The 27,699-nt window shown below is 46.5% G+C and overlaps 2 protein-coding genes across 14 annotated transcripts in view; one reads left to right on the top strand and one right to left on the bottom strand.

Moving 5' to 3' along the window:
• HHAT (hedgehog acyltransferase) overlaps positions 1-27,699 on the top strand; it is a 404,480-nt gene that overhangs the window by 357,004 nt on the left and 19,777 nt on the right. For 3 of the 12 annotated variants that reach the window (XR_013529744.1, XR_013529746.1, XR_013529743.1), the window contains exons 12-19: positions 3,143-3,460; positions 5,318-5,581; positions 9,303-9,424; positions 9,730-9,879; positions 12,067-13,376; positions 14,492-14,572; positions 20,733-20,868; positions 21,025-24,898. Coding sequence is in view for 2 of the 12 variants with exons in the window: in XM_035280429.3 (XP_035136320.3) it covers positions 3,143-3,234 (92 nt within the window). In the remaining 10 variants the exon portion in view is untranslated. Of the gene's footprint in view, positions 1-3,142; positions 5,164-5,317; positions 5,582-7,970; positions 8,029-9,302; positions 9,425-9,729; positions 9,880-10,905; positions 13,504-14,491; positions 14,573-20,732; positions 20,869-21,024; positions 26,684-27,699 lie in introns of those variants that run through there. The other 9 variants (XM_035280429.3, XM_054248077.2, XR_013529748.1 and 6 more) reach the window with 8 other exon arrangements.
• KCNH1 (potassium voltage-gated channel subfamily H member 1) overlaps positions 7,176-27,699 on the bottom strand; it is a 440,309-nt gene continuing 419,785 nt past the window's right edge. For both annotated transcript variants that reach the window (XM_035280423.3, XM_035280424.3), the window contains exon 11: positions 7,176-12,927. In XM_035280423.3, coding sequence (XP_035136314.1) covers positions 12,070-12,927 — 858 coding nt within the window. In that variant the 3' untranslated portion in view covers positions 7,176-12,069. The remainder of the gene's footprint in view (positions 12,928-27,699) is intronic.

Here is a 27,699-nt window from a genome sequence, read left to right as displayed (position 1 = left end):
CACCTCTGGGCAGCCTTGGGGGACAGTCTGCCTTACGGCCTGTGTGTTGGGCGGAAGCTTTCACAGGTGTCACTTGATAGCTGTGGGTGCCAAGCAGAGCTGTGCAATGCCCCAGGCCTAGCATTGTGTAAATGAAATGTCCCCACTGGCCCATCTTCATAGCTGGCCTCTGAATTCCATGTTTACCAAACACTGCTGATGCCTCACCCCAAACACAGCTGAAGTCCAGGAGTGCTTCCTGTGTCCAAAGTCCACTCCCCTCATCCTGCTCCCTGAACTCACCAAGGAGCAGGCATTGACCAGTCCCCTGGCATCTGTGCCTGAGCCACAGTGATGAGGGCTCTGAAGGCCTCCAGCAGGATGCGTCTATCTGGAAGCTCTGGGAAAGTACCTGACTGTACTGAGCTAAATAGTGTTTCTCCACAAATTCATGTATACCTGGCACCTCAGAATGTGACTTCATTTGGGAATAGGTTCTTTATGGATATAACTTTTCAGGCATCTTGAGAGAAAATCCTCCTGGATTTGGGGTAGCCTTTAAATCCAGTGATTGATGCCCTTATAAGGAGAGTAGAGGACAGAGGGAAGAAGGCACTGTGAAAATGGAGGCAGTGATGCTGCCATAAGCCAAGGGATCCTAGGAGCCACCAGAAGCTGGAAGAGGTAAGGAAGCATTCCTGCCAATACCTTGATTTCAGACTTCTGGCCTCCAGAACCCAGAGAGAATACATGTCTGTTATTTTAATCCACTAAGTTTGGTAAGTTGTTTGGCAGCCACAGGACACATACTGGCTGTCTAGCAGGAGATGGAGCTATGGGGCCAGTCCTGGAGCCAGGCTGCCAGAGGTCCTCTGCTGCCCTCACCTCTCTTTCCTGCAGGGCCTGGGAGAACACTGTGGAAAGCCAGGCTAAGGCGCAAGGAAGCCCAGGGCTTGACTTCCCTGTTGTCACTGCAATCTTGGTGGAGACTTCTGTGCCCTCTCACCATTATTACTACTACCTTTTTTTAGTTCCCATGATATGCCAGGCACCGTGCAAGTCTTTACATCATTTCATTCAGTCCTTATAAGGACACTATTCAGTAAGTTGCATATTTATCCCTAGTTTTTCATTTTAGATTCATTAACTTGCTCAAGGTTCCACAGCTGGCAAGTGGCAAAGCCAGAATTTGAACTCGTCCCAGTTGAGAGCCCGCACACGTACCACTATGCCTTCATGACTTCCCATGACGTATTCATAATAATGGCAGCTAATGGTTGATCTAGCAAGAAGAGGGCCTGTAATCATCCCCAGGGGCTTCCCGCAGCCTCCTTCCTCTTCCTACCACTGTTTGCCTGCCTCCTCCCTGTGAACCAGCCATGTCACATGATCCCCGTTCCTTGGATGGCCTGTCAGGTTACACATCAGGTGATCTTTCTCTGGTAGCTGGTCCCTGTCCCTTTCCACCTGACAAACTCTTGCTCAGCCCACATGGCCCAGTTTAAATGTGCTCTGTGCATTCTACCATTCAGCACTTACCATGTGGATTGTAAATCCCCCTGGTGTGTGTGTGTCTTTCCCCAGCTGGAGTGGGAGTGCCTTTGACATGAGATTGGGTCTTTCCATTTTGGCATCTTGTATCTTCCCAGCATCTCTGGCTCTCCAAAACCCCCAATAAATGTTTGAATAAGTGAAACATGCAGAAGACATGAAGATCATTAAGTAACAAATACTCAGCAGAAAGGGCTGTTAATTTTAAAAAAAGAAGAAAAAAGAACATCAGATATTCTAAGACAAGTATTTGTAGAAGGAATCATTAAAAGCTTTGAGTTTTGAAAGCAAATATTTAATTTAGGCTTCCCCCTTCTGTATGCTTACAAATGGCACTAAATTCAGTATAATGCTCAATCTACTTTTTGAGATTTACTGTGGGACTCATGGATTTTAAGGAAAAAAATGTAGTTCATTTTAAATGCCTACATTTCACAGTCATTCTTTTAACACACGCAATTGCAGTGACAAAGGTAATGACTTCCTAGCTAGCCGTATTCAAGAGCAATGTCAAACATTTACATTTATAAAGCTGTCTGTGAAATGTGAAATGTGATGCCCCCATTCAAATGGCCCTCCTGATCTTGCCGGGCACCCTTTTCCTCTTGGCTGCTGGTACCTTCCTCTCATTGCAAAGGACAAGGCACATCTGAGTGTCTCTAGCTCATTCCCCACCGCTTAGAACTCTTGAAACCTGCAGGGAGGCTGACCGGGAAGGACAGAGGACCCTATATTAGGGCTTCGGGATCCTAGATGCCCAGGGCTCTCCTATTAGTGCTATTTCACAGTTACTACAGGTTTTGTTTTTTGTTTTTTTAACAGTGATGATGATGATGGTGATTTTTGTGTCTTGTCCATGAATCACACAATGTTATTCTGGGGGGATACATAACCTGATTTCAAAAAGCTCATCTAAAAGTACAGATTTTGGAACATGACCTACATGTTTACAGTGCCATGTGAGATTATACTTTTTCTCAGACTCATGGACTTTTTTCCTTTTTCACTTATTTACTGCTTTAGTCCTCTAAACATGGATTCTTCTTTTTCTTTTTTAGCCAATACAGGGTCTAACTCTGTGACCCAAGCTGGAGCCCAGTGGCACATTCACAGCTCACTATAACCTCTAACTCCTGGCCTCAAGTGATCCTTCCTCCTTGGCCTCTCAAGTAGCTAGGACTACAGAAACATGCCACCATCCCTGGCTAATTTTGTTGTTGTTGTTTTGTAGAGATGAGGTCCCACTATGTTTCCCAGGCTGGTCTCCAACTCTTGGACTCAAGTGATTCTCCTACCTCAGCCTCTCTAAGTGCTGAGATTACAGGGGCCTGGCCATAAACATGTATTCTTTAAAAGCTTGCCCTATTTCTAAACATGGTTTGTATTTGCAGTAGTCCACTCCTCATTTTATGCTGACTCTGATGGGAATGTAGGACTGAACTGCTGGAATTCTAGTTACAAAAGACTTTCCGGGAGGCATGTGTCTTATGTGTCAACCGAGACATGTGTTGTTTCTCAGGTTGTCTACTCCTAAAGGAGACAGTTTGCCCATGTGGGAGGTCCTGCCCCAAGCATTTCTAACTGCTCTTCTATCTCTGTTCTCCCTCTGCAGGCTGGCCGTGGGTGACCCTCTCTGTCCTGGGATTCCTGTACTGCTACTCCCATGTGGGCATTGCCTGGGCCCAGACCTACGCCATGGACTAATGCTATTGGGCTCAGGCCAGTCTTTGCTGCTGGCCTTCAAGGCAGATGGTGCTTCACCCTGACCTCTCACTGCAGGACAGTCTCTAAGGGATTTGATCTTCTCATCTTCTGTTGAATATCCTCACTCCAAGACTGGAAGCTGGAGCTCTCAAAGAAAATTCACAGCCAGACAGTCTACTGATTTAGAGTCTCTGAGATCTACTCCAACCCATCATTTTCCTATTGAGTAAGCTGGGGTCCAGGGCAGTAGTGTGTCTTGTCCAGCTATACATGGTGACATTTTGGTCTAGAACCTAGTCTTATGAGCCCTTTGGATTCTTTCTCCTTAACCAAGAATAGAATATAGTGGACATTTCTTGACTGAGACACAGACATCCTGATTAGTGATAGCCTGTCTTCTGGTCAATATGTATAAAATAGTTGAGTGACATTGATGTTTGAGTGACCTCCTTCATCACATCCTTCAGGGTCTCCAGAAGCAGCACCAGGGTTTGAGCTTCATGCTTCAGCCCCTCTGTAGGAAGGAGACCAAGCCCCAGCTGTCTTTTGAATTACCTAGTCCAAGAAGATGGTAACAGCCCTGTAGAATTCTAAGGCATCCATACCCAAGGAGTCCTGTGATTTGAGCCTCAGTAGGATGATCTACATTTGGGTGCTTGTTTCTGAGAGTCGCAGAGAAGTATAATATGGTAGTTCCTCTACGTGACAGCAAATAGTTTCTTAATAAAGAAGCAGAATTTAGAAACCATGGGATAGTATGTCCACAGATGGGTGCTATCAGGCTAGTTACTAGGATGGTGTCCTGGGGTCTTATCCATTCTCTCCACACAAAAGTCATCCTCCTCCTCAGTGATTCAGGTTTAGTGGTTGATGATGTTTGGGTTTGATTCAAATGAAGCCTTTTCTGTCATGTAGATAATCTACATGTTTGTAGAATGATTTTGAATATGTTTGAAGAAAATGTTTAAAATCTAAATAAACTCACATACCTTGATTATTCACTCCTCTAAAAAGATGCTGGATAGGCTACCAAAGGCCCCAAGTGGTAGATAATTCAGAATACTTCTGTTTGAATTTGGATTTTATTCTTGGAGTGGGGAGGGGTAAAGGAAACTTAAAATTTGAATCCATAATATATCTAATTACAGGAGAACTTACCACATCTCAAGTACGTGAATGAAGCTGTCATTGAGTGAAATGTTCACTTGGACCTAGTGCTGCCTCCTGTTTGTTACATGGCATGGCCCGTATGTCTTGGCTGTGGTTATCAACTCATTGAGGCTTAAACTAATGGAGTACAGGACCATTTTGTTGACTGTCTTTCTTCATAGCTTCTCTGCTTGGCAAAGAAAGGAGAGGGGGCCAGATACTGACTAACTGGGGTGGTCACATTAGGTGTTAACTAAAGCAAAAGACAGAGGCTAGAGGGGGGTAGGTAGAACTAGCACAGCAGCAGCCTCAGCAGCTGGCTTGGTAAATGAGAGACAGACAGAGAGACAGAGGGGCAGACAGACAGAGACATGGGGCCAGTGATTGCAGGGTGCTCAGAAGTTTTAAGGAGGGAATAGGGAAGGAGTGAACACCTAAGTGAACGCAGTAAACCTTCATGGACTAACACTGATTCACGATTTGTGGCCAGCCAGAAGGAGTTTGGCTGTAGTTTACTTGGAAAGAAAGGGCTTGCTAAGAAAAAAAGGAGTATAAAAATGATGATAAGGAAGTGTCTAATGTATGTGTACATATAAATGATACAAAAGTTTTAAGCTCTTCCAGATATACCATTTATATAAAAACAAATAGCCTTATAAATTCATTAAACTATTTTGGAAGAGTTGGTGGATATATTTGAAAATAGTAATGCTGAATTTCTTTTAAACTATTACATGATTCATAATGGTTCTTAGGAATTAATAAACGATTACTGAGTTTAGCTCTGTATTTCAGGCTGATTAATTAATATGTGGATTATACAGGACCATTGTTGTGCTCAACCTCTTCCTACTCCCCAGCTGTAATATGACAATGATAATCCTTCTCTCCTCATGCATATTAACTGAAATCTTGTGGTTGCTCTGAATGAAAGACCTTGTGGTGCCTGGGCACACAGAGGAGTTCAGCCAAGGACACTGGACATGTCATCAGCCCTGGGCAACTTCAGGCAGAGTGTTGGGAGGTTCCAAGGTCAGTTCCAGCCCCAGGATCCTCTGATCCCAACTAGCTCTGCGGGCAAGCCCGAGAGCTCCAAGCACAATCACCAAGACGCTACCCAAGGAGGGAAGCACGATACCTGAAGGACAGCCAAACCTCAGTCATGCTGATTCTTGGGACCACACAGGAAGACTGAAAGGTATTACTTTTTCAGATTAATTTGTTATAGGTGTCAGCAGAAAACATGTTGTCCTATTAAAGACAACAGGCCTCAAGCAAAAATAAATCAGTAATAATCTATATATTGGGAGAATAGCAATTTAGGGTGGGGGGTGGCTTCCCCTTACAGAAATTGAGACTGCTAACTTGCTTATTTAAAATAGTATGACCAATGACTAAACATAGTAAATTAACCATAATATAATGAGTTTGGTTTTTAGCAGCTGTATCACAATATATCCATAAAATAGGGTTCTGTGTGGACATGAGAAGCCAAATTATTGTGATACTCTTGACCTTTTCAGCACATTTTGAGAAACCCTCTCTGAGGCCTTTCTCAGGGAAACTGTTTTATTTGAAAACAGAAAAACACTTCTTTTTGAAATCATTGTACTCCATTTGGTACCCAAAACATAGCATTCATTTCTTAGCTCTATATTACTGGTCCTTTTGACTAATTACAAAAATCATATTCACAGAGATGTTTTGCAACATTGAGGACATCTAGATAGAATGCTTTAGGCCGGGTGTGGTGGCTCACACCTGTAATCCCAGCGTTTTGGGAGGCTGAGGAAGGTAGATCACTTGAGGTCAGGAGTTTGAGACCAGCCTAGGCAACAGAGTAAAACACTGTCCCAAAAAAAAAAAAAAAGAAAAGAAAAGAAATAAAGATAGCTTTAATATTTTATTAGTGATGCTTTTGAAACAAACATCAATAACTTAGAATTTTAAACAATATCACCCTTAAATTATTTTTATAATGCTTTTCTGCAGTGTGATTAAATCATGGTTAAGGAAACATTAAAAATACTATGTACACATACTGTGATCCTGTAAGATCAAGCAGAGGCTTGTAGGTCACATTCCTCATCCCCTGATTAAGTGATACTGTCTATAATAAGAGAAGCACCATGTTTGAAATGTGGCCCACTGGATGGTAAATAAGAACTTGGGTTGGCAGTACTGAGGAGCCTTGCCATGAGCAGGAAGCAATACCTATTACAATAATGGCAAAACTGAAACCATGCCGGTGTATGGGATTATTTCGATGAGGGGCAAACTACCTTAATAGCTTCTGAGACTATCAATGAAGTGTAAAGCACAGATCAGAGCTCATGTTGTAGACACCGAGTCATTAAAAAAGACTGTTTGTCATACTATGTTTTAAAAGGTAGGGATGCATTAATATATTTTATACAAATGTCAATCTAAATTGTTCAGAATTATAAAGTATACTTCCAAGTGGGAGGTCAGCTTCAGGTATCTCAGATCAATGTGTCATAGTTTTCTGTGATACCAGGCCCTGAAGTCAGTTTCTGTGCCCTTGTACAGCAGATGCAGCTGTACTTTGAGAGACCACAGAGCCGCATCCCTTCATGTGTGTTCTCTCACTATTTGGTACTCTGATACATAATCTTGGTGAATCTGGGACTTTAAAATCTCAAAAAACTATGAGTGCTGTCCAAATAAGAGCTTCCCAAACTCCTGAATAGAATATACCATCCTTGTTCTGGCCTCTTAGGTCTGAACAGCCAATTCAGTGACTTAAAATTAATGTAAGGCAAAAGCAAGTATCATGTATAAAATAGTTTATTACCATAATAAATAAAACTTTTTTTTACAAATATCATTTGTGCTTGTTTAAAAACATTGAGAAGGGAATATCATCAATGGAGGGGCCTGCACGTTTCTCTTAACGTTCCCAAGCCACATATACAGTGGTGTTCTTGGCAGCATTCTCAGCTGACCACAAAAATAGTATCAGCTCATTTACACTTTTGTTTATTCATGCTCATTTGGACAAAGTGACAGATGCAAAGGAAAAAGAAAAACCCAATAAAGGATTTGGCAGGACTCAATCAAGAGTTTTAATATAAGGAGAAGTCCCAGAATGATGAACTGCTCATGAGTAGAAGCGTCCTTGAGGTGTTGGCGAAATGTTGGATGTGGGCAGTCTCCAACTGATGCACAAATACAGCATCGGAATATAAGAGATACATTCATCAGGGGAGGGTGCATCCTTCTTAACGTAAGACCAGTTTGTATCCTGACACAAGATCTGTGAACTTCTCATTGAACTAATGGGTCTGTCAGATGATTCGGAAGTCACAGATAAAGAGACAATGGCTGTAAGAAAAGTGTAATGGCAGGCAGGGTGGCACCCACTGGTCTGGCACCTGCAGGGTATTCAAGTCCAGTTCTAGAGGTTCGAGAATAAGTCTGATATGCTCTCATGAGAACGAAGTTTCACTTGAATTTAAGCTGCAGATAAATTCACATTGATTCTTTTGAGCTGTAGGGGTGGAAATTAAAACTTCTCAACATAAACACCTTTGGTGAGAAAATGTTTTTTTCTCTGATGTTTGCAGTCAGTGCTGAGAGGATCATGAAGTCTCCTCCAGGTGGAGGGCACGGGAGCTGGTGAAGGTAATTTTAATTGAAGCGAGAGAGAAGGCAGTATATAGAGCAGTAACAATGATTTAGCAACAGAGGGGGGCTGTCTGGGGCTTCAAGTGTGCCCTCAGTGGCCTCCTCTTTAAGCAATAGTAGGTGATAAGGGAGAAGAGGGAAGGGGCGTTGGCAGCTCTATCACAGCTGGAGTTCCATTCAAGGGTCTTAAGGCTAAACGTCTTTATTGCAAGACATAGTACAATCTATTAATCAAATGCACATCAGCAATGTGCAGCTCCACCAGGGCTCTTAAGTTTCCCAGAGTATGTATGCATGAGACGTAGTGGTCAGTGCAATAAGGGGAAATGAGGATCCTCCTCTACCTAGTATTCCTAAAGAATTCACTTAGTCCTGAGGGCCTGGACAAAGAGTTTGACAGTTGGCATACCTCTACCTTTTATCTAAGGATTTGGAGAGGAAGCTTGCTGGATGGGATGGGGTGGTATAGTACATTTTTACCACTGCCGAGCTCTCCACACTTCTAAAAGAGGAGGATTCCAGGAAAGGGGCTGATGTTTGGCCAACAGCAGCACACTGGATTGAGGCTGAGGGTAAAACAGGCCCCCGGAACTGGATCACAAGAAGAAATCAAGTAAGAAATGAATTTCCAAAAGTTTGCTGGAAGGCTGCTAAAGGGGCTCAGGTTTTTAAACACTTGGGCCATCCTGTAGCATTAATGTTGTACCCTTATTAGCATAATGTAGCATTGCATTAATTAATGCAAGTAGTTGCATTAACTGTACACTAGACAATTTGGTTTCTTAACTAAATGGTCCCCTTTGTCTCTGTCCTTTGGCTATCTTGTCATGTCCACTGGAGGAGCCCTTTGTATGTATATGGGATGGCAGCGCCCATTGCTGGAGTCACTGCCCCCCAACCAAGAACAAACACACCATCTCGTTGACCACCTCCGTTCTTAGAGTCAACCCTCACCCACCCTTCCATCAGCCAGGGAGAGAATGTCCAACCAGCAGCCAAGTGACAGGGACAGGACCTCCCTACTTCAAAGCAGCATGTCAGGATATTCTCTGGGAAATGGAGCTTCAATATGAATGACATTCAAAGAAAATAATTTTATAGAGATTAACAACCAGCACTTACTGGACAATGATGCCACATACCATGCCCCCTCTCCTCAAAAAGGAAAAACATATCCTGGGCAAATCTGTTCTCTCTTGGCACACTTTTCCTGAAGTCTAAATGTTCTGTCCCATACCTACTAACTTTTTGTTTCCCTAATCTCTCTTTAGCCACCAGATAATGGTTCATACTGGAAGGGCCAGGTCAGTGGTGTCTGAAGCACATGGTCCTGGCTCAGGAACCCAGAGTGGCATCCCGGTGTGGGAAGGCAGTCAGCACAAGCAGCCTGCAGGCAAGTGCACAGCCCGGAAAGGAAGGGAGAAAGGTTTGGCTCATTTACACAATGTTTTTTCAGAGAAAACAATTTACAGAAAAAAAATCCCTCAAATCCTAGGGAGGCTTAAAGGAGAATAATGAAGCCCATGCACCCGCACATGCACCCGTGACCCAAAGATTAGCAGATTCCTGCCGCAGGAGCCACCTTCCAGTCATAAGCCCAGTTTGCATTGATTCAGGAGTGCATTTCTGAAGCTATGCTTCCCCCCAAAACATGTCTGGACCTCAAAGCCTTACAGCATCTTTGTCCCTCATACCCAGAGGTCTGAGAGAGTTCATGGACATCCATCTGCCTCAGGCGGAGCTGGAGGGCAGTGGCAGGGCCTCTTGACAACAGGCTGTGGAGTGCTGGACAAGGAGCCTCTCATCAAGTCCCTGGAGAGCTTGGAGGCAACAAATCTCCAGGAGCAGGTACTTTCTGAGGCTGGGTTTTGGGGTGATTAGAGGCCTGCCCTGCCTTAAACGTGGTGGGTTCTAAACTTCAGAAGTAAGTTGAGGAACATCCTTAAGCAATCGCAAACTAGAATGTTATGTGGCAGCCAACAGATGGGATTCTAGATATTTTACGGCCTCTTACCCAAGGACTGGTTGGCAGCTTCTCAAGTGAAAGAGGCTGAAAGCCTCATGGCTTTATCTGGAGTCACAGACAGTTGTAACTCAGCCTTGGGAAATTAGACTTCCTCTTCTCTGCATGCTGCCATCTGAGGCCAAATCGAATTATGTCACAGCCTGGAGAAGTCAGGGGCAGCCCCTGGAAGCTTCATGTGAGAAGCTACATATGAGGTTAGGGCACATGGAGCAGGACTCCCCCCTGAGCTCCCAGGCCCTGGCTTCCCAGAGCCAACCCTGTGAGCCAGAGGTCAGCCTTGCCTTGCACAATTGAGGGCCAAGCCCTGGGACTCGCCATGAGCACTGGCAGGACTAAGGAGGTGTGGTGGGCAGGCTCGGACCAGAGGCTCTCAGAAACACTGAGTATCTTTGGTAGGGCATAGGTGCCAGGGATGAGGTCACCTTCTAACACAGGCAAAGGCAAGCTCCTTTTGTGAGTCCACGTTGTCACCTGCACTCCTAATTCCACTCCCTCCAAGCTGACTTTCAGAGCTGAACTTCTAACCTTGCTTGTCAATATTTGGGGTCCTGGCTTCTCTGTCTAAGACACATGCCCAGGCCAACTTCACTGTGCCTGGAAGAGACTGTTCCCCTTTCCTTTCTCACATGCCACTGAGAGAAGCCTAAGCACAGCAATAACCTGACTCAGGTGACTACGAGGCCGTGGAGTGTCCTGGAGCATCATGGCCTAGGGACTCAGATAGCCTATATGCAGCTCCGTGACTATCACTGTGAGCTCAGACCTTCCCCGTGGCTCACAGCTCCAGGGCCACTTCTCTCCATCACCTTACAGAGGTAGCTGGAAACTCACAGCTTTTCTCTTTCCAGCTCCTGAAAAGAGCACAACCATGATGCTGCAATCGTCGTCCATTTTCTCTTCAAATCCGACTGACATTAGTAGGACAGAGAGGCCGGCTTGAAAATAAGGCCAAGCATGGCTCCCAAGTGCCTATAATGACCCCATGCAGTGAACAAAATACAAACGGCTGAAGGGCAATCCCAGCGAGAATCAAAGTATAAACATAACACTTGCTACAGTTCTGAGGTTGTGTGTGTCTATGTGTCTGCTTTGTTAATAAAGCAACTCTGGGCTCATGACCCTTCCTGCCGATTCTCCATACCCTGAGGAATGCCACAGGAACACTTGGGAAGAGGCCAAGAAGGAACAGAAGCAAGGGAGCCTGGGTGTGAGGCCAGCAGCATGCAGCAGGGCCAGAGGCTCAGCTGGGGACTCCGGAGCCCTCCCTGCCCACTGGCCCAGAGGAGCAAGCTATGGGCTGCACCACAGAGAACCCCTGGCTCCTAAGGGCCCCTCTCCAGCTCTCACCCTTGCCTCACCTCCCTGGGGAAAGGAGACCTGAGGATTCCCAGCTCCAAGTGTCTATAGAAGGCATGTGCCACCCCTGCAGCTGCTTTTCTGGCCTTAATCATGAGACAAAGTTTCCAGGCTCCACCTTCCTGTCCCTCAAGCTAGTGACAAATGACAACTACAGGAAAACACGGCGATGTCAGACACAGGCTGTGCAAGGACGGGAATGCCGGGAAGTCCCTGGCCCACTCACTGCTGTCCGTGGTAGGGCGGGCTTGGCAAAGGAGCCCAGCATGGTATATACATGAGAGGTTCTCCGCACTTTCCCACCAGTCCCCAGGTGGCTGCTACTCTGTTTTGGTAGTTTTAAACTTTTACAAATATCATGGTAGTAAAAAATTAAAAATCAAGGAAAATACCCTTTAGACAGCATGTCCCTTCTTCCAAAATTGTGCAAAGACAGTTCAGATGCAGCTGCCACCTTGCAGGGCAGAGCACACTACCCTTCCTGTATCTTTTTCCAGATAGAGAAAGGGCGTGCGCATCTGTGCCACTGGCCCCACGTTTCCTGTCAGGAAAAGCCGACTTGAAAAGTGTTGGTCACGTGGACATGTGTGGTCGGGGTGGTGGTGACAGCAGGGTTGGAGGTGTTTGACTTTTTTTTTTTTTTTTCTTAATAGACCTCAGCTGGCTCCAAAAATGTCTCTCTCTGATTCTGGGGACTGTGGCCTCGATATTTCAAATAGCTCCTGAGGCGACTGAGAGGATCTTCTGGAGGTTAATATCCTGAGTATCTCAGAGAGCTGTTTCTCAATATTGGTCATTTTGGCGTTCAGGGCCTTGATGTCCTCCTTCAGCTCATGCCTCACCTCCAGGACCGTGGCCTGCAGTGTCTGCTCAGGGATGGGGTAGAAAGAATGCTTGACCTCTGCCAGGATGGGACTCCGATCCTGGGGGCTCCTGGCCTCACCCACGTTGTCCAGGCGCAAGTCGCTCTTGGTGATGCCACTGTCACACGAGTCTGTCTTCTTCAGCGTGGCCTCGCCTGATGCTTTTGTCCTCTCGGGAAGCGTCTCCATTGACTCAGCCTTGGACACTTTGTTCCAGTCCTCGCCCTTCCCGCAAGCATCTTTGAAGCGGGCCCAGCCTTTGCGTTTGGCACAGTCGCCCCCGCCTCCCTTGGGTCCCAGGCACTCGGACCCCGGCGCATGCAGCTTTGCGTGGTCTGGCACCCCAGAGGTGGAGGCTGCCTGGAAGGACACGGGCGTGGCAGGACTCTCACGCACGGTGACCACGCTGGCCTTCACGAGGCTGTGGTTGGCGGAGGCATGCTCTGTGAGGACATTGCCCTTCTCCACATCCAGGTCATCCAGGTCCCGGCCCCCTCTCTCAGCTGCCAGCCTGGCCTCTTTCTGCTGTCGGAACCTCTGGAAGAGGCGCCGGACAGGGTGGTCTGGGGGCAAGATCAGGGGGGCCTCATTCTTCCGTTTCATGCGCTCTTCCTCTTCACGTTTCACATCGCTGATCTTCCGGAACACAATCTGCAGAGAGGAGAGAGAATGACACGCCATGTTAGCCACCTGCTGGCCGCAGCAGCCCAGCTCAGCCCCTCTGCCTATCATGGCCCTCTCCTTCCAGCCCACCTCGTGGGCTGGGGCTCACAGCCTGCAAGGCCTCACGAAGTTTTCTCATGACTGACATCACCCTCCTTTTCTTGACAGTGGCTTCCAGCTTTCCAACAGCTGGGAATGGACTCCCGTGATACTCCCTTCAGGAGGAAAAAAAATCCCATCATTTTCCCTCCCCACATGCCAGGAGGCTGAAGAATCTGAATATTCTCTTCCCAGGAGACTATCGCCAGCCACTGAGCTTGGACTCCCTTAAATCTGTCCTTGTGTGCAATTCAGAATCTTCCGATGAGCCCTTCAAATATCATTTTTCTGGCTCCACTTCAGACGAACTCCATTAGTATCTCTGCACAAAAGTTTGAGTATGTCTGGTCTAAACCACACTTCAGGGCAAGAAAGTTTAGCTGAGTCCCCAGGCAAGGCTACAGCTAAGGCTTCCAGTGCCACCCACAGATCTGGACCCTAAGTGAATGTGGCTGGCTGTGAAAGGTGAAAGCTATTCTCACATGGAAGTCTTCCTTGTCTTTGGGGAGCTTACAGTAGACTAACATCTTATAAAGTTGAACATGAACTTGTCCTAACAGTAATACTCAACACATGGACAGTGCTTTGCAGGTCCTAAGGCACTCTCATGTTACTTCATGTATTCCTTTTGATGGCACTGTAAGGTCACTGGAACACCTGTTATCCCCACTTCAGAGACAAGGAACCCAAAGCTCAGAGTGGCTAAATATCATGCAACAGCTAAGCTGCCTAGAAGGGACTTGTATCCAAGCTACCAAACACCAGATCCATTAGGTGGCCACCAAGTGATGACAATACGTCATGCAGAGGGATGGATCGTCAGCAAAACAGACTCATGAGTTTGGCTCTGCATGTAGCATAAGCCACAGCTTGTGGTACCTCCCCCTGGGTCACCATCTGACTATGGGAGAGCCCCATGATTTCTGGCTTATATTGCACATGGCAATTAGGCTCTGGGCCATGTTTTGACCCATATCATGTTTGAATTTGTGAGAGGCAGCCTGTAATAGGTTGTCATCTTAATGTAAATTTCTGGTGTGAGGACTAGAGGTATTGAGGTTGCATAGAAGTAGAGGAGAGGCCCGTGGTAAGGGAGAACAGCAGCTTTTCCATCATCCCAATCAAACTTTGTGCCCTGGACAGGCAACTTAGACCAGCCCAGAACCTGTCCCAGGGACTTACCCCATGACCCCTGGCCTTGGGGAGGCACACAGGGTGGCATGCCAGGAGCATGGACTTGGGGGGTCAGAATTAAGTTTAAGTCCCAGCCCCACTACTTAACCATGTAACCTCACACAGGTGTCTTAACTTCCGAGTCTCAGCTTCCTCCTCAGAAAGTGAGAAAAATCTCTACTTTTCAGACTTGGTGTAAAGCTGATACAAGCTGATTTATGTGAAGGCACTGGCCCACTGGAGATGCTTAAATGACTCCTGTTGTCCTTGCCCTTTCAAGGCCTCCAGACGAAGATGACACGAAATTCACCCTACCTCCTCCAAGAGGCCCTGCCCTGCGTTCTCACCAGTAGATTCTCAGGTATGACCAACAAGAAGATTGTTTCATAGTGCCCAGTACAGAGGAGCCAGATAAACAGTTAACTGCTTGATGCTAGGACTCCATCAGCAAATCACTGGCAGACTAGAGGCCCATGTCTGTGCTCTAACTTATTAGTCAGTTTCTGTCACTGGATGATGATATACTGAGGTCACTAACAGGTGGATGGGGGGGTTAAATCTTCCAGCTGTTACCTGGGTTCATGATGTGTGGCTTTTTGACCTCCAATGGGCAGCATTTCTCCCATTCCTGCCTCCTCTGGTCCCCTCCTTAGCTGTACCCTACTGCCCCTATAGTCTGGTTTACAGATCCAAGAAATGAGACTTTGGAGAATCCTGTCCACCCTGAAGAGGGCCAGAGAAACCCAACTAAAGGTGTTATGGGGGTATGGGGAAGTGATCAGTAGAGTGATCAGGTCCCTTTTCACTCTGTGCTCTGAGTTGGATGCCCCTGTACACACTGATCTGTTCTGGGAGTACTCTCTGCACTCCATTAAGCATCCAAATCCTCTTCCCACCAGACCCAGCACAAATGCACCTCCTCCAGAAAGTCTTCCTTAATTCCAGTGTGCTCTAAGTTATCCTCCCACCTCCAATGGACTGTTCTTCCATCCTAATTATTCTCTATCTTGTATCCATTTGTAGTAGAGAGGCCAACTTCCTTCTTCCTACTCATATGCCTTCTTAGAGAGGGGAGAAGGAAAGAGGAAGGAGAAAATGGGTGAGAATATGAATCTATCCAAGACATATGATGGCTTTTAGAGCTCATTGCTCTTTTCCTGCCCTTTATTTCTGTAGGAAATCTGATTCCTAACACTACTGGGTTTCTATCCCTTGTAAGCAACAATTCCTGAAGACGAACATAACTTATTCACTCTAAAAGGTCCCTGAGGGCTTAGAACAGTACTTTGCAGGTCACGCTGTATTTTTTACTTTCTAAATTTTTTTTTATCTGCCCTAAAAGAGTAATGATTTTCTGTTTTGTTCCCAATTTCCAGCTCTTCTAAGTACCTAGTACCTAGCAGGCCCTGAGTAAATATTTGTGGAATGAAGAACACATAAATATTGGCTAATGAATCCATGGGAGAATACCTTCTTCCTGGAAAGATGAAATCACAGAGGTCATAGTCAATGTTATAAAAAGCAGGCTTTGGCCTTGACACACATCTCTCTTGACATCGAAGGTCAGGGGCAGCCTTTGAGACTTGACATGAGATGTTCTAAGACTAACGAAAATGAAGTTCTTCAGATATTGAGGAATCAACGCAAAACTGATCCCAAGAGGCTGTAGAGCAGAGTATACCAGTAGGTTTACAAAGGTTTAACATAATTCGTGGTGGATATTTGGGAGGGGCAGTGTGAGTTTCTCTTTGAGGGTGTGGCTAGACTGCGCTTGTCACCCAGATGCTCCATGGGTCCCAATCCTGGACTGACCCAAGCAGCACGTTCAGGTGTTGTGGCTGCGTGGTCAGTGTGGGCAGCTCAGGCACTCACAGGCAGGGCCTTTTGGTGGAACCCTGGGTCTCCGGACCTATGCAGACTTTTTTTTCCAAAGTGTCATCCTAGGCTGCCCTCTATCATCCTGTGTGCTAGAGGCAACCCACCTGAACATCGCTGTCTCAACTAATGGACAGGTGAGCCAGGGAAGAGCTTCCTACCCTACAGAAATGCCTGGTTCTTCCTTTGAGTGTCAGGGGGGTAAAACCAGCAACCCCAGGGAACAAGGCAAAAGGAATTCTTAGAGAACTGATGTGGTCTGACAGCTTTGCTCATCTGGGGTCAAGGGCTCTGCTTACTAACTTCAACTGCTTTTCTGGAGAAGTTAGTCATGGAGTCTGTCTCAGAGGCAGCCATGACCATGCATTTTGCCAAGTATGTTAGATCTGAGTAAGCAGGAGTGGTTGTATGAGTCATGACAATGAGATCTGTGCCACCAGCCACAGCAGCCCTCTGCTTTGAGAGGCTCCACAGCTCCCCATGGCAAGAGTGTATCCTGAGAATGAAGGGCATGACTCCCAACTCCATAACCCAGGATGCTGCCTGCAGTGGACAGGCGGTGGATGGAGGCCTGGGGAACAAGTCTGTGCAGCTTGTTATTAAAGCCCCATGAAATACTTTGGGGCTTTAATAGGTACTATGAGTGGGGAAGGTCCCAAGTTAGGTAACTTTGAGTCACACTGCAATGTGAAATGGGTTGCTGTACTGCAGGACTTCTCAGAGCCTTAACACGCTAATATGCCTTATGAATGTCTAAGAGGAAGATATTATATGCAGCATTTCTTAAGCCTGTTCCCTCAGATCCTCTCTTTTGAATGAAAGAACCCCCTCTGGAAAACACGGTATCAATGCATAGGGTATGGGGTGTCCTCTGTATTTGCGTATGGCCCAGACAGCTGAACAGGTGTTTCCTGTTCCAGCTCAAGGCGACCTCCTGTCTCTAACTCTCTTGCTGAACCCCTAGAGTTTGAGAGTTGAGGTCTTCATTGCAGATGCATTACCCCCTGGTGGACAGGCCAGGATCAATCCAAACTCTGTGGCTATAGCCACTGCCCTGTTTGTGAAGCCAAAAGAAGGGATGTATACTGCCCTCCCCCCAAAAATATGCTTCTCATGTTTGTGGTTTAATGGGAGAAAGAAAAAGATCACAGGAGCCTATATGCACCACACACAGGCTCCTGAAGAATGATGTGGAAATAAGAACCTAAAGGACTTCCATTTCCACTCATCCTCCTTTCAAACTGACCTCATGCTGATTTCATCATCTCTGCCCAGCTGATTTCATTTTTTGAACTCTTACATGAGCTCAGAGGGCTGACATTTAAAAGTACCCCTGAGATGAACATTTTTGCAATGAGGAGAGCTGCTCATTGGCTCTTGCCTTCTTTCTTCACATCAGAGATCCTTAGAGATCATAGCAACAGAGAGGTGCTGGGGTCTGTCTGGAGAGGTGGTATCACTGGAAAAGGCCCAGCCCTGAAGATAGAAAACTATCTTCACTGGTACTGGTAACGGGATAAGTCCAGATCCTTCCTGGATCCAGCCAGAGTCCAGCCAGCCCACAGGGGCATTTATTTTCTCTAGCCTGACATGTTGCTCAGAATGCTGAGCAGCTTATGACATTGCAACATGGAGACAGAGGACGCCTGGAGGGCAGGGATGCTGCTGTGGCTTGCTCATCTAACTTGGCATCCCTTTGAGGTTGCACCAAGTAACAGCCCTTGAGCCTGGGAAGATGTACATGGTTGTTGAGCTGAATGGAATTGACACGCAGATCCTTAAGCTACAGGGATTTCTGGGTAATTATTTTCAACTTGGTTTGAAAAACCAATAACCCTGAAATCTGAGGTGTCAGGATGGTCGACCACCTCTTCTGGGTTACATTGAAAGAGGGCCCATCTCCTCTCAAGCCTAACCTATTCTTAAGCTCTAGCCAGGACTAGGCAAGGGAAGGAGGCGTCCCCTCAGGGTCCTGGCAACATGCATGGACCCTGAAAGGCAGGCCTGGAAGGGGAATGGACTTCTGGAATCCTGACAGCAAAAGGATGGGGGGAGGGAACCCAAGTGAGAGCGCAGTTACTTAAAAGAACTTAGATTGTGGAATAAAAATACATATGTAATGTCAATCCTCAGTGGTTTGCATAAACGGGCAGGGGCTGAGTTATGAGTCATTGAAAATTATGGATATATCAAAAGGGATTTAGATGATTTTCTCTTGGATTCAGACATATGTCTCCAATCTGAAATGCTCTGCAGTAGGAAGAGCATGGGCTTGGAGTGGTCCTAGCTCTGCCACTGACTAGCCACTGTGTGACCTTGGGAAAGTTATATCCTCTTCCTTGGCTATACCAGATCAATGGTTCTGCAACCTGGCTGTACTTCAGAATCACTTGAAGAGGTTATCTAGTGAGAGAGAATTTCCCATGGCAGGGTTAGAAACTGGCATTTGCAGCAAGCTCCCAGGTGATTCTGACATGGGCAGCCTGACTCAGGCCTGCTGACCAGGCTCTCAGAACCCCTGGGTAGATGGCTGGTGAGGTCACTGCTGCTTTGCTGTCCCTGTGCATGGACTTCTGCTTACACATGAGTGTGGCCACACATGCCAGACTGAGCCCTCCTAGGTGCTGCCTGGGATTGGAGTGGGGGATGTCCCTAATGAGCCTCTCACTCAGCCTCCCAAGAGAAAACAGGCAAGCCCTGAAATCACCTTCAGCTCTTTCTTAGATCTGACAAAAAGCTGTCTAGAGTTGGGGGGGACACAAAGTCAAGCAAATATTTATTGAGCACTCACAGTCTGCAGGCACTCAGCAGGGCACACACACGGTAGCTCCTTGCTAGTAGGAGCCAGGCCTCTTCTCCCAGGGGTGGGGTCTATGCTGGTGCTGAGTCACGCTGCCTTGAGTAGCTGGGCATCAGAAGGGCCCTAACATCCCCACTAGGCCATTTTGACGTAGCTTTCCTCACCCACCAGCCGCCTCCACCCGTAACCCTGCCTGGTTTTATGGCAGCGCATAAAACATGAAGATTAACAAACTAGGCCATTTAAGAAACTTAAAACATGGAAAAACAAACCACAGATGGGCAGATAGGAAAAGGCAGTTGGTTGGGTTTTACTTTGAGTAAAGGCCACTTCTCAACCCCTCAGAAAGATCACTTTGTTATTATGGCCTCAAATGCTACATTTTTTCCTCAGTATCATGAGGAATATGTGACAGCCCAGAATATGGGAGGCCCTGAATCTCAGAAAGGGGAGGGGACCCCAGAGGGACCCAGGCCAGTTCAGCTAAGCCTGTGTGCCGCCCTGGCCTGAGGCTAGAAGAACAACGCTGTGTCCAGGGATGCCAGGCTCAGGAAATAGAGCAGTAAACTCACAGCTTAAGCACAAATTGCTAAGTGGACCCAGTGTGGGAGGGCGAGGGCAGGAGCCCGTGGAGTCAGCATGGGGTGACAGCACGTGCACAAGCTTTGGAAGTCAGGCAGAGTTGGATCGTGTTCCCCAACCTCAGTTTTATCACAGAATACAACTGATTTCACAGACTGTTCTGAGGATTAAGTAGGGCCTTGAGGAGAGTGCCTAACATTTAATAGTTGCTCAGTAAATGTATTATGTATTACTCTGTGTGGGGGCGACCCTGGAGATGATTCTAGAAGGATGAGCTAGAATTAGGTACAAAAGGTAAAAGAGTTGGGCGAGGGTGTTCCAAACAGGGAACAGCCCACGCCACGACACAGAAGCAGAAACGCCAGCCAGGGAAGAACAGTCTTTGTGGTGGCAGTCCTGGTGGGAGGAGTGGAGGCTGATCGAGAGCTCTGATGTGCCAGGCACGTGTTAAAGGTTGGACCTGTCCCAGCCTTACAGAAATCCCAGCAGGTGGGTACACAGTTATCCTCATTTGCCAAATGATGAAACTGAGTTTGGAAAAAGTGACTACCCAAGAGGACAAAGCGGTGGAGTTGTGAGCCAAACCCAGGCACCCCAAGTCCCCACCCACACCATGGCTGAAGTCATTCTTCTAGGGAAAATGCCTTGATTTTAGGACAAAGGACAGTTTCTCTCAGTATATGTTGGTGACCTCCACTAGTGCTTCTCAGTCTTTGTCGGCTGGCAACATCTCTAAAGAATTCAGGGGCAAAACTAGGAAGTAGCGTATCTGGACAAGGGAAGGCGAGAGGCCAAGAAGCCAAGATTCCCAGACCCTTTGAAGACAGAATGCTCTAGATGCATTAGGCTGTGTGGTCCTTTAACTTGTCAGGATGGACCAATGAGGTGAAACCCAGACTCTGATTGATTGATGAATGTGAAGCAGCACACAAGCCCAACTGTTTGGCTTTTTGGAAAGTCCCGCCTCCCTGGAGGATGCTGAGGTTACCCTGTTGGCCACTCGTGACCTCTGGGCGACAGCCCTAGGGAGGAGGAGTAGGAACGCACAGATGTCCCAGTGGCCTTTACCCAGGAAAACCCTAGAGGCTAGAGCTGTTCTATTCTCAGGGGACCTGGTCCACTGGCTCTCAGTCCACTGCTAACAGGCAGGCCCCTCCCACCACCATGCAGCATCTGCACTTTCTTCTGTCATTAATCAAGAATGACTTGTCTGACCTGTCAGTGACATCCCATAAAGACTGACATCATCTTATTCACTCTTAAGGGCCCCCCCCAGACTGGTGGACATGGGCAGGAGGTGGATTGGACATACCTTCTTTTGACAGACAAACTTCAGGCCTGAAAGACTCCCACAGACTCTCCTGTTCTTCTGTCTTCGGGAAGGTTCAAACTCAAGACAGGTGAGTATCCCTTGTTCCCAGTGCCACCCAGCAAATAAGAATATGCCCCGGGTTACTACTCAGGGAAGAGATGGCATTACTGAGCAGGAGTTTCTGTCCTCTCGCATTTCACTAGGGGCCACATTTGTCACTGTCTCCTTGTTTTGTGCTCTCTAGGTATAGCTGATTGAATTATGACCCTCAAAAGACATGTCCACCCAGAACCTCAGAAGGTGGCCTTATTTGGAATAAGGTTCTGTGCAGATGTAAGTAAGGTGAGGATCTCAGCATGAGTGGGCTCTAGACCAGTGATGAATGTTGTTTTGAAAGCCGGGGCGAAGGCAGAACAAAAAGCAGGGCCGTGGGGAGATGGAGGTAGATACTGGAGTTCCGTAGGATTGCTGACAGCACCCAGAAGCTCAGACAGGCCTGGAATGAACCCTACACCAAATCTCCAGAAGGAACCATGCAGTAGAGAAGTTTATTGCAGACTTCTGGCCTCCAGAACTGTGAGAAGCAATTTCTGTTTTAAGCCACCAAGTCTGTGGTTGTTTGTATGGCAGCCCTCAAACTAGAATACAAGGTCTGCTTCACCACTTCCTCCTCCCTCCCTCCCCTCAGGGGGGGCCTGTCCACAGCCCTGCCCTGTGCTCTCAGGCCTCCACCAGCTGTTCTCCCTTCTGATTCGGTATTCACCCTCATGCAGCTAAGGCCAGCACAGACACTGACAGGACGATGGATGCAAGTACCCACACCCACAGGGTGCTGGTTTCAGACCGGAGGAAATGACTTGATCTTTCAAAGCCTTAGTTGTCTTCTGTACAAAATTCCTACTACTACTTCTTGTAGAGTTGCAATGAAATAACATTTGGGAGAAGCCCCCCTCCCTTCATATTTATAAACCAACGCTGCTTTTCCTTCTGGTCCCAGCTCTAAGCCTAAATATTCCCACTAGTTGTTCTTCGGCGTGGGTGAAGTAGCCAGTCAGGCCAGTAGGAATCAGAACCCCACTTGGGTGAGTGGGAGGAGCAACTGATGAGAGGGGCCAGGTAGAAGACTGTGACTATCACTAGTGACAGATAGGGAGGGGATGGCCCAGGGAAGCAGAGGAGGAGGCAGATAAAACACAACAGGTCTGCTTCTAGACACACACACCAGTTCCTGATGCAAGAGAAACAAAGATGATCCACAAACGCTGAACTTCAACCTGTGGCCTCACCAGCACTAGGTCCCTGGGGGGTGTTTGCAGCCCTGTGGGTATCCTTGGGAAACACATGCTACTAACTCCTATGGGGCTTTGGCTGCTGATGTTGTCCCCCCTCCAGGTGCAAACCACAAGCCTTCCCTTAGCCCTTCCAGAGGCAGTTTCAGCAGCCTGCTTGCCTGCCTATGTCTCCACTCCCAGAAGGTTCTACTCTGATCCCTCAAAGGAGGACAAGTCTTACAGACTGGAGCTTTGAACCTCTTCCTACTTCCATGAAAAGCTCCTTGAAGCATGTGGCCCCACTGGGCAGCCCTCAGGAGTCCTCTCTGTCTTTGCCTCTTCACTCTGACAGTGCACAATGGGCAAGCCTAGAGCCCCTGCCTTCCCCACATCTAGCAGCACTTGCCAACCAGGAAGAAGGACAGAATCACCTGGGGGACTTTTCCAAATACACCTCTAGCCACCACGCCCCTTGTATCCCTCCTTTCCCTTCAACCTCCACCTCTATCTGAGAGCCAGTGCCCTAAGCCTAGAATGAAGATCATGCCAGTAAAGACACACAGGGGGACATGGGGTAAGATTGCCATATAGGATGTATTTCATATTCATGTTTAAAGGACATACACACACGTGTGTGTGCTCAGCAAACAAGATGCCCCTTCTCGGTGTCAGTGTACCAGCTACACACATAGCCCCCTTCTACCAGCTACTCCCAGCCCTCTCTCTGGTTTTTTTCCCTTAGTTACTGACAGGTATCCTATCCTGAGGCACTGGATCTGAAGCCAAAAACAGCTGAGTGGCAGTAGGAAGGGGCAGTATTCCTATCTGTGTTGCCTGAGCCCCCCCATCTACAAGGCATATGCCCAATGCCTGTTCCCCAGGTGGGGAAGAAACTCTCAGCCAGTGAGGGGTCTACAGTCCATAATTCCCAGGGAATCCCCCTGGAGCTGGGCAGTCCCTAGTCCTAGGCCCCCTGGGAAAGCCTCTGTGTGGTGATTTCACAGGACTTCATAGCTCTGTACATCCATTCTTTGGCCAAAACTAAATTTTTCACTGAGGTTTTAAGCCTCAGGTCCTTCTTATGGAGAGACTACATTCTCTCCAAAACTTCATTCCACAAGAAAACAGCTCTGATCAGCCATTCTAACACTCTTTATGCAGTGCCTACTGAATACAGAGCAATGAATGAAATGTGTGAGATGGTTGGTCCACATTTAAAGAAAGCTAAGATTCTTCCTCTCAGAAGCTGATGATCCAACAGCTTTCTGGGCCTGAGCTGATCTGGGAAACAGCTGCATTTTACAAAAGGACCAACTGAGAATGAGAAAGGGAGGGGGGATGGGACAGCGCCCATACAGTGTTTGGAGTCTGGATGGTGGTTCAGAGGGTGTTCTAGAGCAATCCAGCCTCTCTTTAGAATGCTGAGACTGACTGATGGAGTTGGCAGTGCTCTATTCTTAGCCATGGATGGGGTCACCAGGCCCTGACGCCACTCTCCTAATGAGAGGGGGCAGCGGAGAGTTCCTGAGCAGCTGCCACCAACTGCTCAAGTCCTTTCTCCAGCTTAGTCATGACGGCAGCTCTGGGAGGTGCTCTGCTGAATGTGCTTTCATGAGGAACTTTTCCACTAGTGGAGAGCATTGCTGCCAGTTTACAGATGTGATGGTGACTCAGAATGGTCACTGGTCATTCACTTGAGTTCTTGGTATGTAGTGCTGACATCCAGCCGAGGTACCAGGTGCATTTCAACAGGTCTGGTCCGATGGTGAGCAAAGCTCACTCAGGGCAGACCGAGGTGGGGAGGGGTGCTGCTTCACCCAGAAGGTGCATCTGACCAGCGAGTTGGAGGCTACCCCTCTGGCACTCCAGTCCAGATACAGCACTTCCCCCAAAGCCTCAGCAATACACAGAACGGGGGATCTCTGCCAGTCAAGTGCCGGGAATTACAAGCGTGGAGTTGAATAAGAGCCTGTGGACTGAGCTATGGCCCTCTATCCCCCGTCCAGAGAGAGAGGGAGCTGTAAGCAGGAGCAGCTGGGTGGGCCCCTACCCCATGACTGGGGGGAGACTGCCAGGTGTGGCTGGGCAGGTCCGTACCCTCCACCACAAACCCCAGAGGGCTGAAGCACTGTCTCTAGTGGGTTGCACAGCCAGTGCCACAGTCTGAGATGAACCCTGAATGATCCAGCCCAGTGGAGAAAGGGCACAAACCAGCACTAGAGGGGTGGGACTGGGCTACATGTTTTAACAAAAAACATAGGAAACCTACGTAGCAACGGGATGGCATTCTTGACAACACAGCAGTACCTACAGGTCAGCAGAAGAGGCGGGCCTAATCTCCCAGCATAAACAAAAAAGACACAGGAAGCTTCCCTAGTAACCTGAAGGAGTCCCTAGAAACCCAGTAACCCCTCCATAGGCAGACAAGCGACCTCATCAAGCAGCTCCCTAACATCACAGCCAGGTAAATCCACAAAGATGTGAAAAAACCAGCTTGAAAAAGATGAAACCATCAGAGACCAGAACACCTCTTCTCCTTCAAGGGATCACAACCTGACCCAGGAGTGTGATGAATTGACAGACACAGGCTTCAGAAGGTGGATAATAAACTCTTTTGAGCTAAAGGAACACATTCTAACTCAATGCAAAGAAACAAAAATCTTGAAAAAAGGTTAGACGAAATGCTAACTAGAATAATCAGCTTAGAGAAGAACATAAATAATAAGTTGATGGAGTTTGAAAACACAGCACAAGGACTATGTGAAGCAAACACAAGTTTTAATAGCTGTATCGATTAAGCAGAAGAAAGGATATCAGAGACTGAAGATCAACTCAATGAAATAAAAAGAGAAGGCAAGACAGAGAAAAAAGAGTGAAAAGAACAAAGCCTCCAAGAAACATGGGATTATGTGAAAAGACCTAATCTATGTTTGATTGGTGTACCTGAATATGATGGGGAGAATGAATCCAAGCTGGAAAACATGCTACAGGATATTATCCAGGAGAACGTCCCATGCCTGGCAAGGCAGTGTAAATTTCAAATCCAAGAAATACAGAGAACTCCACAAAGATATTCCTCAAGAAGAGCAATCCTAAGGCACATAATTGTCAGATTCACCAGGGTTGAAATGAAGGAAAAAATGCTAAGCGCAGCCAGATAGAAAGGTCAGGTCACCCACAGAAGGAAGCCAATCAGACTCACAGCAGATCTCTCGGCAGAAACCCTACAAGCCAGAAGAGAGTGGGGGCCAATATTCAACATCCTTAAAGAAAAGAACTTTCAACCCAGAATCTCATATCCAGCCAAACTAAGCTTTGTAAGTGAAGGAGAAATAAAATCCTTTATGGACAAGCAATTATTGAGAGATTTAGTCACCACCAGACCTGCCTTACAAGAGCTCCAGAAGGAACAGGTACCAGCCACTGCAAAAGCAAACTAGTTGGCAAAGACCAAAAATGCAATGAAGAAAATGAGTCAACTAATGCGAAAGAAAACCAGCCAGTAACAAAATGGCAGGATAAAATTCACACATAACAATAGTAACATTGAATGTAAATGGCCTAAATGCCCCAATGAAAAGACACAGACTGGCAAACTGGACAAAAAGTCAGAACCCCTTGGTGGGCTATATTCAGGAAACTCATCTCACATATAAAGACACACATAGACTCAAAATAAAGGGATGGAAGAAGATTTACCAAGCAAATGGAGAACAATAAAAGCAGGGGTTGCAATCCTAGTCTCTGATAAAATGGACTTCAAACCAACAAAGATCAAAAGAGACAAGGACACTACGTAATGGTAAAAGGATCAATCCAACAGATAGTGCTAACTCTCCTAAATATATATGCCCCCAACACAGGAGCACCCAGATACATAAAGCAAGTTCTTAATGACCTAAAATGAGATTTAGACTCCCACTCAATAATAATGGGAGACTCCAACACTCCACTGTCAATATTAGACAGATCAACAAGACAGAAAATTAACAAGGATATCTAGGACTTGAATGCAGAGCTGGACCAAGTGGACCTAATAGACATATACAGAATGCTCCACCCCAAAGCCACAGAATATATATTTTTCTCAGCTCCACATTGCACTTACTCTAAAATTGACCACATCATTGGAAGGAAATCACTCCTCAGCAAATGCAAAAGAATAGAAATCATAACAAACAGTCTGTCAGACCACAGCACAATCAGACTGGAACTCAGGATCAAGAAACACACTCAAACCCACACAACCACTTGGAAACTGAACAACTTGCTTCTGAGTGTCAACTGGATAAACAATGAAATGAAGGCAGCAATAAAGGTGTTCTTCAAAACTTACTAGAATCTCTGGGATACCTTTAAAGCAGTGTTGAGAGGGAAATTTATAGCGATAAATGCCCACCAGAGAAGAGGAAAGATCTAAAATCAACACCCTATCATCAAAATTGAAAGAGCTAGAGGAGCAAGATAAAAAAAATCTCAAAAGCTAGCAGAAGACAAGAAATAACTAGGATCAGAGCAGAACTGGAGGAGACAGAGACACAAAAAAACCTTCAAAAAATCAATAAATCCAGGAGCTGGTATTTTGAAAAGATCAATAAAATAGACCGCTAGCCAGATTAATAAAAAAGAAAAGGGAGAAGAATCAAATAGATGCAATAAAAAACAATAAAGGGGATATGACCACTGATCCCACAGAAATACAAACTACCATCAGAGATTACTATAAACAGCTCTACTCACATAAACCAGGAAGAAATGGATAAATTCCTAGACACTTGTACTCTACCAAGTCTAAACCAGTAGGAAGTTGAAACCCTCAACAGACCAGTAAGAACGGCTGAAGTAGAGGCAGCAATTAATAGCATACCAACCAAAAAAATCCAGGTTGAGATGGGTTCACAGCTGAATTCCACCAGATGTACAAAGAGAAGCTGGTTCCATTCCTTCTGAAACTGTACCAAACAATACAAAAGGAGGGAATCCTCCCTAACTCATTTCATGAGACCAACATCATCCTGATCCTGAAACCAGGCAGAGACTCAACTAAAAAAGAATACTTCGGGCCAATATCCATGATGAACATCGATGCAAAAATCTTCAATAAAATACTGGCAAACAGATTGCAACAGCACATCAAGAAGCTTATCCATCACGACCAAGTAGGCTTCATCCCAGGGATGCAAGGCTGGTTCAACATACACAAATCCATAAATGTAATCCATCACATAAACGGAACCAAAGACAAAAACCACATAATGATCTCAATAGATGCAGAGAAGGCCTTTGATAAAATTCAACAGCCCTTCATGCTAAAAACTGTCAATAAACTGGGTATTGATGGAATGTATCGTGAAATGATAAAAGCTATATATGACAAACCTACAGCCAATATACTGAACGGGCAAAAGCTGGAAGAATTCCCTTTGAAATCTGGCACTAGACAAGGATGCCCTCTCTCACCACTCCTATTCAATATAGTATTGGAATTTCTAGCCGAGCAATCAGGCAAGAAAAAGAAATAAAGGGTATTCAATTAGGAAAGGAGGAATTCAAACTGTATCTATTTGCAGATGACATGATTGTATATCTAGAAGACCCCATCGTCTCAGCCCAAAACCTTCTCAAACTGATAAGCAACTTCAGCAAAG

This window comes from Callithrix jacchus, chromosome 19 (assembly GCF_049354715.1).
Source record: "Callithrix jacchus isolate 240 chromosome 19, calJac240_pri, whole genome shotgun sequence".
NCBI classification, from domain to species: domain Eukaryota; kingdom Metazoa; phylum Chordata; class Mammalia; order Primates; family Cebidae; genus Callithrix; species Callithrix jacchus.
This window is presented reverse-complemented; position numbering and strand designations above follow the sequence as displayed.